Source organism: Hibiscus syriacus, unplaced genomic scaffold (assembly GCF_006381635.1).
Source record: "Hibiscus syriacus cultivar Baekdansim isolate YM2019G1 unplaced genomic scaffold, ASM638163v2 tig00008843_pilon, whole genome shotgun sequence".
In the NCBI taxonomy this organism is placed as follows: Eukaryota; Viridiplantae; Streptophyta; class Magnoliopsida; order Malvales; family Malvaceae; genus Hibiscus; species Hibiscus syriacus.
This window is the reverse complement of record NW_024062175.1, coordinates 348,030-363,396: the sequence shown is the minus strand read 5'-3', so window position 1 is coordinate 363,396 and position 15,367 is coordinate 348,030. Positions and strand designations below refer to the sequence as shown.

Below are 15,367 nucleotides of genomic sequence, written 5' to 3'. Positions count from 1 at the left end.
TATTTCTCAAGAATTAAATTTTACCTATACAAGTTATTCAATTTAAAGAGCACATTGCAAACATGTAACAATAAATTTATGAACTTGATCCCATTATTTCCAAACCGAAGCATCATTCGCATGAAGTTTAACTCAGAGAAAAGGGCTAACCACAAGAATTCCATGAACACAGACTTCAAAGCAGTGATAAGAGGCCGATGAGAACATTTTCACTACCTAAGAAGTAATGGGAAAAATTCTGGAAATCGTTTTAGCATTCGAGTAAGTTAATGATTTCTGGATGAGTATAAATACATTTACATAAAGTAGCAAAAATAAAACAGAAGATTTAAGAGAAGAAAGAAAGAAAGATGAAGGCCAATTCTATTTGTTTTACCCAAGATAAAAGACATCACCAGTCATGAGAACAACATACTGCAAAATCTTCAAAGGAGCATTCCTGAAATCCAACGAAGGCAATCTCAGCTCTCTTACCCGCCGTTCCCCGTTGCCTCTCCCTCCACGAACCCGACCCGAATCCACTTTCCTGAACAAGTAAACCGATTTGGAAGCGGTGTTGAGAGAATCCAGAGATGGGTTTTTCCTCGTGCTGAAAAGGGTCCATCCCATTCCAGCTAAGGCCCTTGAAAACGACTGCATGGAATCGATCCGATCGCCCGTCCGCTTCGAGAACAGAGAAACAGAGCAGCAATCCCAGTTGCGGGCATCATCGAGTTTCGCATCGCAACCCGAGTCATCGGCGGTGAGGAAGACCAGCTTGAAAAGGCCTTTAGAGAGGGAAACGAAGGATCGAAGATGGGAGAGGGAAGAGGAAGAAAGTGAAGGGAAGGAAATCAAGACTGCACCGGTGGGTAAAGGCATGGAGAAGGAAGAAGAGAGAGACAAGGCGGAGGAAGAAGCGGAGGAAGAGGAGGAGGAAGAAGGAGGAGAGGGAGAGGAAGAAGAGAAGGAGAAAATGATGTGAGAAAGGGAAGGCGCAGGGTGCAAATCCATGCCCATTTCTCTAGCTATGTTGGCTAAACTGTATGTGTCGCCGATGAGTTCTCTCGTAGGGAGAAAAAGAAGCAATGGGGTTTTGGTTTTGGCTTTGGATTTGGGTTTCGGCGGCTTTGAGGAACGGCAATGAAAATTGTAAAAGTTGGGTTTTAAATTGCAGACATCGTTTTCATGATCATCGTTGTCGTCGTCCTCCTCCTCTTCATCTTCGAGATCATGGCGGTTGTGATGGTGGTGATGGCGGCGGCGGCCGTGGTGGGTGTTTTGGGAGAGGAGGAATGGGTGATGGGTAAGGGCTAGTCGTACCAACTTTAGTGGGAGAAGGAGCATCTTTGTTTTGCTTTGCTTTTGTTTTCTTTTTTCTTTTTGGGGTTTGCATCCATCTGTGATAAACAGGGGATCAATTCATTCATTAAATTCTTTATTTTGAAATCTTTAACTTAAACAACAACATGATCCAGTTCGGATACTTACTCTGACTAACAATTATTAATTTAAGGTGATTATAAAGTAATATTTGTAATGAACGTTCAATCATCATGTTAAAATTATGGTACTTAAATCCGTGATCTCTAGAAGTAATAACGATTCCTTTAATCACTTAATTAAGTTGGTGCTCAATTATTCAAGTGTCTAACGATACAAATGTTCCTATTTTAGATGCCCAGAATATAACGATTGTTAAAATTTTCATTAAGTGACACGTGACATGATTTTGTAATTTTGATTTTTTTTTAAATTAAAAAAATTATTATATTTATAAAAAAATCTATTTTTTCTAAAATTACAAAAAAAATCTCAAATCTCTAACCTTAACCCTATCTCTAACTTCCTTTGTTGGCTACGATCGCTATCGTTGACGCCTCCCTGGCCATCGTGCATGTCATTGGATTGTATGGATGTCACGAATTTGGGAGGTTTGAGTTCATCGAAGACGTAATTTTGGGTCATGATTTTTCTGTTTACTTTTTCGGAGATATGGTGTTTATGGTCGTGTTTGGCTTGTAGTAGGGTAGAGATTCTGCCAGAGGTTTGATCGACGTCAAATGACGACGGTTAGCTTGGGTTTAGGGATTGACATTGGATTTTTTGAAGTTTTGAGTTTTTTTAGAAGTTTTTTTGAAAAATTTGGCTTCTTTTAAAAAGATATATAATTTTATTTTTTTAACTTAAATACAATTTTTAAAATTATCGGCACTTGACAGGTGTCACTTAGTGGCGAAATTTAACGGTTGTTACGGCCCGTGTACTTAAAATGGTAATGTTTGTAACTTTAGGCACCTGAATGATTCAAAAAAAGTTTGGGCACCTAGTTAAAAAAATGTATAGTTTGGACACTTATTTCAGAATTAAGCCTTTTAATTTTATAATTAAGCTGCTTACTGCATTGAGGTTGAGGCCTGATCTTACAGTTACAAATGCTGGGCTTTACACAACATTTTATTAACTCTTCAATGAATCACCCACCAAGCTACCCTATATTAGGCTCATCTACACAGCTACCGTCTGCTGTTTTTTTTTTTTGGTATTCAACACCACAGAGGTGAGGACGATGCCGAATAAGAGAATCGCAAAGGTAATCAAAGTGTTTGATGAAGTGAGTAGCTGGGAATAGTGGAAAGAAGAGATCCCCAACTTTTTAGATACCTCACTGCAATCCGATTCATTGTTGGAACAAATGAATACAACCAAGGACGTATCTGATTACCTTTGGTACACATTCAGGTACCCCAAATTTATTCTTCTTTCATCTTAATATTTTTCCCCATAATAATAATAATAAATGAACGCTAAGGAACATCATATTCAAAACAGGTTTCAACCCAATTCAACTTGCTCCCAACCTGTGCTTCACATTGAGTCCCTTGGACATGTTGCACATTCCTACATCAACACCAAATTTGTAGAAGCTGGACATGGAAGCCACGATACTAAAGGGTTTAGCATGGACCTTCCAATTAGCTTAAATGAGGGTATGAACAATGTATCAATAGTGCCGCTTAACGCTTAACGGTATGTTTTGGTTAAAATTGCAGGTATCATGTGCCCCGCTCATTCCTCAAACCATCTGGGAATGTATTAATAGTGCTTGAAGAGTTGAACGGGGATCCTCTTCAAATCTCTTTGAACACCATTTCAGTTGCTAACTTTAATTCTTACAGTCACCTCCCTCAGTTAATATAACCCTTCATCAAACTGTGCTCTTCCATATATAGCCTTCAATAAACCATTTACAATATCTGAATTTAGAGCAAAATTAATTACCTACGGCCTTTTTTTACTTGCATTTTTATTGGAAAGAAGTGGAGAGGAAGTATTAAGGATAGGGGCAGTAAGTTGATGGGAGTAAGCTGGTCATCTTAGTGCATATATATATATATAAAGAGAGAGAGAGAGAGAGAGAGAGAGAATTTTTAATCAATTCAGCATTTGATACCCCTTTGGATGAATCCTTCAAAAGAGCTCCCTGCCCTTGGCTTTCATCAAAACCACAAATATTCTTTCATGCGACATCTTCCCATACTGGAATTAATAAGTGGATAGATGGAACTTATGTGTATTTAATCACACCGGAAGGTTATTTAAGTTAGCGACTTATGGCCTCTAAATGAGAGTCGGTATGAACATGCACACTAACATGCAAGTGAACACCAAGTGCAAGAGCGTTACATTGCAAAATGATAGTGTTGATAACAGAACATGAACACAATAGACTACTTATTACCCTGTTAAAAACTAGAGGACAAAGTATTCAAAGTCAAAACTTCGATAATTTTTCTAGCAAAATGTAAAAAGTTACTTACATCATCAGCAATTTGCAGAAGTCCATTCTGATCCTGCAGAAACCAAAGCCAGCATCATCAGCATCCAAGTTCATGATAAACTTCATACTGATTCTTTCTCAATCTGTTTCTTGTATGCATTAATTTACATACAGGCTTTAAACGCAAGAGCATACAATACAATTCAATAAAAAAATTGAACCTCTGGCCACGTTCAACTCTGAAACAGTAATTCTTTCAAGTATACTTGTAGTTACCTTGACAGCAACGAATGGAAGTGGATCAGATGGTGTATAAATCATGTAATGAGAGCCATCCTGTAGAGAAAATCAGGATTGTTAAGAAATAATAAAATATTAAATTAAATAATAATGACGATGGTGATGGTGATGGTGATGGTGATGGTGATGACAACTGAACTTGGTAATTAAATAATAATGAGGTTAAATAGCTCTTTTCGCTACCATATCTTCGAGTAATTTAATGCATTCTACAAGGTAATTTACATTCTAGGTCACTGAACTTGGTATCGACTTTCATATATGCCCCGTTTCTGTAAATTCACCAAATTACATCACTAAACTTTTACCATTACAAATCAGATCATTTATGCTAATTTCGTTAAATACTTTGTTATGGCCCCTTGTTTACAATCGAGTCATTGGGTGATGCTTCACAGGGCTCTGTCCTTGATTATTATTTCTTCTACGATTATGACATATATGATTATCAAACAGAACTTGTCGAAGGGAATTCCAAACCTCAGACTCGTTTTGATCATAAGCTTCTTTAACTAGAGGTTACATACCTTGTGAAAATAAAAGACCTACTAAGCAAGCAACCCTACTTAAGTAAGGCTTCTAAAATACTAATAAATAGGATCTTAATACTAATAAACTTCCAATAATAAACTAACTCCCAAGAAGATATAATAAATTGATAAACCAATAATAATAAGATAATTACACAAATAATAATTATTCGACTTATTTGGCATGTAGCATACTTTTAACAGAAAAGCTAACTCAGCATGCATATATATGGACCACATTTTCTAAACAAAGTAAAGTTTGGGATTTCATGCTGAATCGTGTGTGCATGCTAAGGCAATTTTTCCATTAGAATTACGCAAGGGAAAGTGACTTGCATGATATCTGATGCTAAATTTAGTGACTCAGAAAGTAAATAACCCCATTCTATCAACAATTCTGAACACAGTTGACTAAAAATTCAAATGTCACCTAAGCGCACGAAAAAACTCTCTTTTTAGGAAAAAAAAATAAAGGAATATACTAAGGATCGTTGGCAATACATACATTCTGTAAGTGCAGCTACTCAAACCATAGATCTTTAGGAATAACAATTTAAACTTGTTTGATAACATAAGAGGTTAAAGATTGTATATCGGATCTTAGTTTAATAGATTGTTACAATACATTAAACTCGATATGAAGTTTTAGAGGATCTCACCCTACCCGAATAACCTGAATTTAGGTTGAAATCTATATCCAACCTGACTTAAATAATTTTTTTTAGGTAAAATAAGGGCTTAAATGAAAAAATAAAATAGATATAAGTATCATTGCAATTGCCAAATAATTATAATATTATGTCAGATTGACTCAGATTTTTTTTATCTTAAACTCAAACCCGACCCAATATAAATCAAACTTAAATTTTCAAAATTAAAAATCGACTCAACCAAGTCGAGTTTCGTTGAGTCCGGGTGAAATTTAAATATCGAACTTGTTTAAACGCCTGTTTAACTAATTTGAGGCTGATATATATATCTTAAAATTAAACAAATTATATAATTTGGCAAACCAAAGTTTAAACAAAAAACAAGCTTGGCATACTATACCAAATTCATATAACACTGTTATACACAGCGTTCAGTATCACTGCATAAATGCTTCTGCTATCATAGCTATCCACTTCAACAAAATGGCAATCTCCAGCACAACATTACTGATCATTGAAAGATGAAACTTGAATGGTTCAACACAAATGGCAAAAATTAATCTAAAACTAATCACAAGGCACTACTGCTTCTACTGTTAGCGTTGGTTGATTGATTCACCATCTTGTAATCAAGCAATGCTCGAGGATGGTCTTCATTCTGCTCTAGTGTCCTCAAGAGGTTTCGTCGTCTTCTTGAGTGTCATCTTCGTCGATTAGGTGATTAAGAACAACTCTTGGTTTCTTATATTCCGATAAGGCTTCCTGGTTATTTTCATCACCTTTCCTTTTTAAACCCTCATCCTCTTGCCCATCTTGATCGGCTGTGGTAGCTTCATCAGCAAATTTTTCTGGTTTTTCCGGCAATGGTGGCCTTGAAGAATCAGGTTGCTCAACCTTCCTTTTACCGCCCGGATTTACTTCCATGGGAGACTGTTCACGTTCTTTCAGAAACGAGCGAATTTCTTCACTTACTGCAAGATCAAGTGGGGTTTTCCCGGCTTTTGTTTTGGCACTGAGACTTGCACCTTTCTTTAACAGGACTTTGATTGCTTCTAGATGCGACCCTTGTGCAGCATAGTGAAGCGGAGTGAATCCCTTGCGATTAGTGGCTTTGGCCGAAACTCCTTCCGAGAGCAGAGTTCGGACAATCTCTAGATGCCCTTTCTGGGCTGCAAAATGAATCGCACCCATGTCATCCATGGCAGCAGCACCGACATCAGCTTTATGCTTGCAGAGATAACTCACAACCAGTGCTTGCCCAGCCCATGCTGCTAAATGCAGTCTATATTACAGGGTTACCAATGTCAAGGAGACAAATAGAAAACCAGTATGCCATCATGCAGAAAATTATAGTAGAATGCGAGGTGAACAGTAGGATCCCGTCACTGATGATATTTACCGGGAAACGATTTTAAGTAGATGCCGACAATAATATATACGTCACGACCAAGAAAAAGGGGGCACAATGCAGCGACGCACATAGTTTGAGCGTGTTACTATTCCAAACTAAGGATCTCTTTCTTAGTCGAAATGGGTAGCTAATTAGGCTATGCATCGTATAGAACACTTCCAACATCTAAATTTCAGGATAAGAAACAAGTATAATGTGTTCCAATCAGAATAGTTCATACAGTTGCACAGAATTAAGCCCCCATGGCCTTACCTTTTAGGAACTAAAAGAAAAAATAAGCAAAAGTAGAAGGCATTTCTTTTTTTATTAAGCTAAGTGATTACAAAGTAGTATTTGTTCTAAATACTCTCAACCATTCGGTAATGTATGCACAATCACCTTGCTGGAACTCATTATCTCTAGTAACAACAACAATTACTTTAACTACTGAGGTAAGTTGGTTCATGTTTGGAGGCATTTCTTAAATACAATCATGGTAGCAAAACTAGCCTAGTATAGGTAATCCTCTGATCACTAATCAGTACGAAAAATGATTAAAGAAAGAGAAATTTGAGCACAAGCACGGATTCGGGGTTGAATCCGGGTTAATCTGTGTTGCTAATTTGAGAATGCTAAAATTCATTCAGTAGCCAGAAATATCTGATTACTCACAAATAAAATACCCCAAGAACATTTCATCTGTTTATGGTGACTAGCCCCACTCCCAACACTTGAGAATTTATTCAATGTTTGTTTTACGATTGAGCATTCAAGCAAAGACACCACGAAATCTGAAAAAAATGGTCTAAAAGATCGATCAAACCTCGAGTGCATACAACTAACAGTATTTAAATAATGATGAATTCACTTCTCAATCTGCAATTCGTTGGGTAAAACAAAAAAGAGGCAGATGGAGAAAAAGAAGACAAAATTTTATACCGAATACTGCTAAAATCAACACGAACAATTCCAAATTATTCACGAAGAAGGAAGGATAGGAATAGAATAAGAATAGGATACGGAGTTCTGGAGTGCTTATCTCTGGAGTTTACGGCCAAAGGGTTGGACGCCAGAATTGATTGAAGTTTTGAAAGATCGCCTGACCTAGCTGCCGCGTGTATATCTCCGCCGCCGCTCATTCTTTTCTTTTCCGAACTACTCCGATACCCACCTCCTCTTTCCCTTTCGCAGCTCGATAGTTACGACAGCGCCTGTAACTCACAATACTGTACATAAAACCCTCACATTAAAAATAAGGATAAATTACGTGTTTAGTACCTAAACTATCATTTTTAATACGTTTTAGTATTTAAACTATCACTTTTATCGTTTTAGTACATTAAAGTTACTGTTGGTTCTAAGGTTCCTAAGGAGGTAGAAGTTATTTTGGGTGATGGGTTAACTGTGACAATTAGGATTGTTATCCCTTGGTTCCCTCCATGTTGCTCGAGGTGTAGCATTTTTGGGCACTCGGATAGGTACTGCCCAGCGAAACCTGAGCAAGCTCCCATTGTTGTGCGGAAGGTTAAGTCGACTATTAATGTTGGTTCCTCTGGTGGTGATGTCCATGAGAATGTGGAAACTGTTGGTGAAGTTCAGTCGATTATTGATAAGTTGATGTTAATGAGAAATGAGAGATTGTTGGTGTAGTGCAGCAGACTTTTGTTAATCAATTGGAACCTGTTGTCGATGTTGTTGACAAGCAGCCTGTTTTTTATGCTACTGTAACAGTGGAGAGGTCTTCGAAAGGCCTTGTGGGGGTCAAATGTTGGGTCGTCGGTTAAAAAACATGGATAAGGGCAAATATTCTTTTATTAGTTCAAGCAATAAGTTTGATATTTTGTCAAATATTGAATATGGCCGAGAAGGCTTCGAGCTGCTTCTATGGGAGTTGCTCAATTGTTGAAAGATTTGAAATCAAAAAAGAAAGATCATTTGGATAAAGCTAGAGGGAGTGGAGAAGTTGTTAGTGGTATGGCAAGAGGTTTTTTGTCTTCTAACGTGCAATGTTTTTTGGATTCTGGAATGTAAGGGGGTTTAATAATCCCCAGAAATAGGGTAGGACTCTGCGAAGGCTAAATTTGTTTCAGATTGAGGTGGCTTGTTTATTATAAACAAGGGTGAAAGAGGCTAAGTTGTCTATTATCTCCTCAGGGGTTTTAGATGAATGGAATGTTTGTGCAAATTGCAGTGTTATTCCTAATGGGCATATATAGTTCTGCTGGAAGAAGGGTGTTGATATGGTTCCTTTTTCTATTGATAGTCAGGTGATCACAATAAGGGGTAAATGGATGGATAATGAGGTGCTTGTATCTACTCTTTATGGTAGTAATTCTAATATTGAGAGAAGAATGCTTTGGCAACAATTGAAAACTGTAAGCAGACTTGTTGGGGATTTTCCCTTGGTGATTGAGGTGATTTTATAAACCCAATGGAGAGTTAGGATTATGATGGCTATATTCCTCATTTTGGGGTTGAAATTAGAGAATTCAAAGACTGCTTGGAGGATTTGGATCTTATGGATCATCCCTATAATGGTCCTCAATTTACTTGGTCGAATAGATAAGGCGATAATTTTTTGGCAAGGAAGTTGGGTAAGATCCTTGTTAATTCTGATTGGGCGGTTAGATTTCCAGAATCTTTGGTGGAATTTTTGGCTCCGGGTGACTCGGATCATTGCCTTGCTAAGGACCTTCCTACTAGCAAGCCTAAGCCCTTCAAATTCTTCATTTTTTGGGTGAAACATTTTTCCTACATGTGGTTAAGAGGTCTTGGGATGAGCCTAGAGAGGGAAGTCCTATGCATATTCTTTTTCAAAAACTTAAAATACTAAAGCCTTGTTTGAAATCTTTAAATGAGAAGAATTTGAGTGATATTTCGAAGAGAGTTGTTGTGAAAAGAGAGGAGTTAGAGAAGCAGCAGCTGTGTAACCTTTCTTTGAGGCTTGATGATAGTGGGGTGGATGCTCATAAGGAACATTTTCTTTTGTCTGAATTGATTGATTTAGAAGTTGCAGAGCTTCATTTTTATAAGCAAAAGGCAAAGATTCGTTAGTTAGAAGAGGAGGATAAGGGTTTTAAGTTTTTTTATTACATTATTGCTACTATGCATAAGAAGAATACTATTAGGGACATTCAAGATGGACAGGGAAATAGGTTCGATACTTTTGATGGTATGGTTAATGTAATTGTGAATTTCTTCTCGGGACTATTAGTGATTTGTTGGTACGTGAGGTCACGACTGAGGATGTTCGAATGGCGATTTTTGCGCAGAGAGATAATAAAGCCCCTGGACCGAGTGGATTTTCTCCTTTGTGTTTTAAGGCGGATTGGGATGTGGTTGGACCTAATTTTGTGAGGGAAATTAGTTCCTTTTTTTAGTCTTGCTCTGTTCTTCCGGCTTTTAATTCTACGGTGGTTGTTTTTGTCCCTAAGGTCCTGAACCCATGTTTGGTGAAAGATTTCAGACCTATTTCGTGTTGCTCGGTTGTGTACAAGACCATCACCAAGATAATGGTGGAGAGGTTGGCTTTGGTTTTTCAGATTTGATCTTCCTGAATCAGACTGCTCTTTTGAAGGGCCTAAGTATTATTGATAATACGCTGCTTGACCAGAAGTTGGTTAAAGGATATGCTAGGAAGACTTTGTCTCCTAGATGCGCTTTAAAGGTGGACTTACATAAGGCGTTTAATTCTTTGAGTTGGGAATTTGTTTTGAGTATTTTGGATGTTGTTGGCCTTCCTGATCTGTCTAAGAAGTGGATTAGAGCCTGTTTTACGACACCTAGATTTTCGATTCCTCTTAATGGCTCCTTGGTGGGATTATTGAAGGGTTCTAGGGGATTAAGACAATGGGATCTGTTTTCCCCTTACATTTTTGTTTTAGCTATGAATATTTTTTCCAAGCTTTTGGATAGAGCTGCTGAGAAATGTTTGTTTGGGTATCATCCTCAATGTAAGAATGTGAGATTGACTCACTTGTGTTTTACAGATGACCTTTTAATATTTTGTAAATGTTCTCTGGATTCGATTGTGGGAGTTCACTGCATCTTATAGCAATTTTATAAGTGGTATGGTCTTAGACTGAATGCGGGGAAGAGTGAGCTCTTTACTTCTGGAGTTAGTGTGGCTCAATTGGAGGCTATTCGGGAATTTTCAGGGTTCTCTGTTGGTAAACTCTCAGTCTTCTACCTTAGTGTCCCTTTAGTGACAAGGAAGTTGACTGAGAGTGATTGTGCAATTCTTATTGAGAAGATTAAGGTTTTACATGGTCAATGAGCTAGCAAAAAGCTTAGTTATGCTGGGAGGCTTCAACTAATAAAGGCTGACTTATACAACATTACAAATTATTGGTGTCACCAATTAGTTTTGCCTCGAGCTGTTATTGCTCATATTGAATAGCTTTGTGCTAGATTATTCTGGAAGGGGGTGATTCGACTGCTATTGGGGCTAGAGTAAGTTGGAAGCAAATTTGTACCTTAAAATCAAAATTGGGTCTTGGCGTGAAGAGCATGTTTTCTTGGAGTAAGGTTTGTTTGTTTATGCTTATAAGGAATATATTGATTGGGGAGAGTTCTTTATGGGTTGTTTGGATAAAAGTGTATGTGCTTAAGGGGGTGGATTTCTGGAAGGTGGGGTGCAAGGTCAATGCCAACCAGATCTTTCAGTCTTTGCTTGCTCTTCGATTGGAAGCTCGATCTTTGTTTGTTGCTATTGATGTGCGAGGGATCAAGTTATCTATGATTTGGTCCTCTGTTTCTAGGGGTGAAAATAAAGTTGTTTGGCATAGGATTATCTGGTTCCCCTTGAAAGTCCCAAAGTTTGCTATTATATGTTGGATGGCGATACTAGGAAGACTTCCAACGAGGGACAAATTGCTTCGAATGGGATTGGTGGTGGAAAGCCTTTGTGGTATTTGTGGTGGTGGAATGGAAATTAGAGATCATATTTTTTTCCGAGTGCCCTTTTTCAAAGAAGGTCTGGGCTACGATCTTGCGATATTGTGATGTTTCCATACAGGTTCTCCGCTGGGAAGAGGAGTTGGCTTGGGCTGTTTGTTTTTTCAAAGGTAAATCTTTGCTTACTTTCATTCTTAGAATAGCTTGGGGAGCACACATATATATTGTATATCAGAGTAAAGAAATTATAGGTTGTTTTGGAATGTATTTAAATATGAGGATGATGTTTTTGGTGTTATTAGAGATACGGTGCAGATTAAAATTAGTGGCAGGTTATTTAATAGAGATGATGATGTAAATAGGGTTCTTTGTGATAGGTGGGGAATTGTTTAGAGCCTGGATTTTTTGTTGGCTCTTGTTTTGTTGTAGCAATTTTCTGCTTTCTTTTGATAATAAAATTCAACATATCCCAAAAAAAAATATTATTAATATATATGTATCTATTTTATTTTTTTAATGATATTTTTAGATTCGTCACTAACTATTATTCCGTCTCTTCCCTAATATCAATCTCACACGCACTTGACAGTTTTGCTTTAATAACGTGGCCGCCTCAACCTAAAGTGGAATTAAATGGAGTATGGTTGAAGTGATGAAATGTTGCATGCATGCATGCATCAATGGCGACTAATCCTCACCAACAAGGCTTCAACTTGCAAGTGCTGTCATCCGGTCAACGGAGCCATGCATTCATTTCAATTATAATTCGGTTGTACAGTTGAAAGTTTTTAGATCATCCCACTTGGATATTCTTGATAAACTATACAAGATATTATTAAATTTTGTTTGTTGATTTGTATATATTATCAAATTTTTAATTATGTTTATTATAACATATTATTTTAATTTTACATTCAATTATGTCATTATGTTTAAATCAATAACTTAACATTGTTTTGATGGCTATTATTGATATGAATATTCATGTTCTAATCTCGTTAGTGTCTTAACGACTGAGTGATATAATTTAATATAAAATTATGGTATAATGTGATAATATAAATAAATTAGCGAAAAATATATATGGGAATAAGTCTCATTACACAATATAAAACTCTTTTAATTTTATATAAATTTAAAATTATTTGATGAGTGAAAATAGACTGTTAGATTAACAAATAAAAAAATATTTGTTGGGAGAATAAAGAATCAATCTTAAATATTTATTTTCATTTATCCAATGATATTAAATTTATATATAACTAAAATAATTTATATTATGTAAATAGAACATCTCTCTCTATATATATATATATATATAATACATTCCATTCCCCTTGACTATTTTGAACACTAGCAATAAACATGTTCCTTCAAAAGCCTCATCAACGTAAACTCACAAGGCCACCGCTGCCTTGGACTGTAAAACTCGCACTCTCAATCATCTCCGCCGTCACTGACATCGCCTTCCGACCCAATGGCACCGCCAATCGCCGTCTCATCCACTTCCTCGACTATCAGACTTCTCCCGCCTCCACCAGCTCCATCTCATCCTCCGACATCTCCATCGACGCCGCTCGCAGCCTTTGGGTTCGTCTCTACACCCCTTCCGACAACCGACAACTCCTCCCCGTTCTTGTCTTCTTCCACGGAGGCGGTTTCAGCTTCCTAACCGCCGCCTCCGTCTGCTTCGACTTGGTTTGCCGTAACTTCGCCTCCAAACTCTCGGCTATCGTCATCTCCGTCAACTACCGTCTAGCTCCCGAACACCGCTACCCTTCGCAACACCAAGACGGGTTCGACGCCGTCAACTTCATCGACCAAAACTGGACCACAGTCCTACCCAAAAACGCCGACCGAACCCGCTGCTTCCTCGCAGGCGACAGCGCTGGCGCCAATCTGGCTCACCACGTGGCAATCCGAGCATGCCGGACCAAAGCACTCGGAACAGTGAAGATCATCGGGCTGATCTCGATACAACCATTTTTCGGAGGAGAAGAGAGAACCGAGTCGGAGATTAAGCTGATGGATCCACTACTACTTGTATCTGTACCGAGAACGGATTGGTGCTGGAAGGCGTATTTGCCGGAGGGGTCGAACCGAGACCATGGGGCGGCAAATGTGAGCGGTCCCAACGCAGATGACATATCGGAGTTGGATTTTCCGGCGACGATGGTGGTGGTGGGGGGATTTGACCCGTTGAAAGATTGGCAGAGAAGGTATTATGAATGGCTATTGAGATCGGGAAAAGAGGCGAGCTTGACGGAGTATCCCAACATGATCCATGCGTTCTACGCTTTCCCACAATTGCTGGAGGCTTCACATTTACACATCCAAATAAACAAGTTCATCGCAAAGTGTTCTTCATCAACAGTTGCTGACCTCAAACCTGTTTCATCACCACCACGCACCAGCTTAATCCGGTTACCAATTCTGTGTGGGATCTTTTCTTTTATATATTTTCTTCTTGTTTTGTGTATTTCCTCTTTTAATTAGTTGTTTACTTGGTAAAATTCAAAATTGGTTGTTTTATTAAGTCCTTCGACTATTAGAAATTATATTATAGTCTTTCGACTATAGAGTATTACTCTGTTGAGTCCCCTAATAATTAAAAGTTACAAAATGATCACTTGACTATTCATTATGTTTCAAACTCGTCCTTTTCGTTCGAAAATTGACGGTATTCTGAGCTTAACGTTAACCCGTTGACTGTGATATGACAAAATCTGATCTTAAAACCTCAAACGACTATCATTTTTCACTTATCATACTAACGTCTAGCATAGACAACCGTCTATTTTTTAACGTAAAAGGATGACTCTTGAACATAATGAATAATCGGGTGATCATTTTGTAACTTTTAATAGTCGATGGACTTAATAAAACAACATTCTATAATAAAAGAACTATTTTATAACTTTTAATAGTCTAAGGACTTAATAAAGTAGTACTCTATAGTCAGGACCTACTTTAATCTATTTTTTCTATCAAATGTATTAAAGTGCGACTGTGTTATTTAGTTAAAGCTGAACTGGTTCCAGCTAGTGGGTTATAATTAATAAATACGTTTAATTTTTTTTTTAAGTTTTGATTATCCAATCATTTTAATTTGAAAATTGAAAATAGTCTAAATATGTATATATAGAAATTATTTCATTTGAAATATATATATATATATATATATAGTTTAAAATTTTATTAGACATTTTTAGCTTTTTATGGTTGAACTATTTTATTTATGTCGGCATTTTAACAATTGTTGGATGATCATGCTTATATGAATTATGAAATTTGTTGATAGTAGATGAAATTTTAAGTTGCCATTGAAATTATAATCAATATATTTACATAATCATAATTTATAAATAAAATTATAATTACAATCAATATATTCATATAACTACAACTAAAATTAATCATTATGATTAATATATGAAGAATTGGAATATATTCAAATCTAAATCAAAATAAATCTTCTAACATTATAAAATCTAAACTAAAATAACATTAAAATAATGAAAATATTTTAAATGGGTTAATATTAAATAATTCAATTTTAATTTTAAGGTAAATTACATATTTAGTACCTAAACTATCAATTTTAATTTTTTTAATACATAAACTTTCAATTTTTTCAAAATCATACCTAAAGTTTAATTTTTATTTCATTTGAGTATCTATGTTCAAAATTTAACGTTAAATTTTAAGAAAAAAAATTGAAACTCTAAATACAAAAACAACCCAAAATTGATAGTTTGGGTATTAAACGCTTTAAGACTTTAACATTAGAATAAAAAAATGAAATAAAAACTAAACAATAAGTATGATTTAAAAAAAAATA

General features: G+C 36.5%; 3 protein-coding genes across 3 annotated transcripts; 1 reads left to right on the top strand and 2 right to left on the bottom strand.

Annotated features, from left to right (window-relative positions):
• Positions 1 to 335: 335 nt before the first annotated feature.
• LOC120202474 lies at positions 336 to 1,378 on the bottom strand. The gene has a single exon (XM_039202885.1). It carries the CDS (start codon positions 1,324 to 1,326, stop codon positions 373 to 375), a length of 954 nt encoding a protein of 317 aa, XP_039058816.1. The 5' UTR covers positions 1,327 to 1,378; the 3' UTR covers positions 336 to 372.
• A 4,230-nt stretch (positions 1,379 to 5,608) lies between these two features.
• On the bottom strand, positions 5,609 to 7,822 carry LOC120202512 (poly [ADP-ribose] polymerase tankyrase-2-like). Its single transcript, XM_039202932.1, has 2 exons — positions 7,651 to 7,822; positions 5,609 to 6,522 (listed from the first exon to the last, which is right to left on the bottom strand). The coding sequence occupies exons 1-2, from the start codon at positions 7,767 to 7,769 to the stop codon at positions 5,913 to 5,915; spliced, it is 729 nt and encodes a 242-aa protein (XP_039058863.1). The 5' UTR covers positions 7,770 to 7,822; the 3' UTR covers positions 5,609 to 5,912.
• Positions 7,823 to 12,891: 5,069 nt separating this feature from the next.
• On the top strand, positions 12,892 to 14,022 carry LOC120202465 (probable carboxylesterase 18). The gene has a single exon (XM_039202877.1). The coding sequence runs from the start codon at positions 12,892 to 12,894 to the stop codon at positions 14,020 to 14,022; it is 1,131 nt and encodes a 376-aa protein (XP_039058808.1).
• The last annotated feature ends 1,345 nt before the right edge of the window (positions 14,023 to 15,367 follow it).

What these genes read in the sequence shown, in the direction of transcription:
- LOC120202474 (XM_039202885.1), bottom strand. Translation starts at nt 1,326, where the DNA reads ATGCTCCTTCTCCCACTAAAGTTGGTACGACTAGCCCTTACCCATCAC.
- LOC120202512 (XM_039202932.1), bottom strand. Translation starts at nt 7,769, where the DNA reads ATGAGCGGCGGCGGAGATATACACGCGGCAGCTAGGTCAGGCGATCTT. An exon ending in GATAAGCACTCCAGAACTCC is followed by an intron (nt 6,523 to 7,650) that starts GTATCCTATTCT and finishes CCTGTAATATAG; the next exon opens with ACTGCATTTAGCAGCATGGG.
- LOC120202465 (XM_039202877.1), top strand. Translation starts at nt 12,892, where the DNA reads ATGTTCCTTCAAAAGCCTCATCAACGTAAACTCACAAGGCCACCGCTG.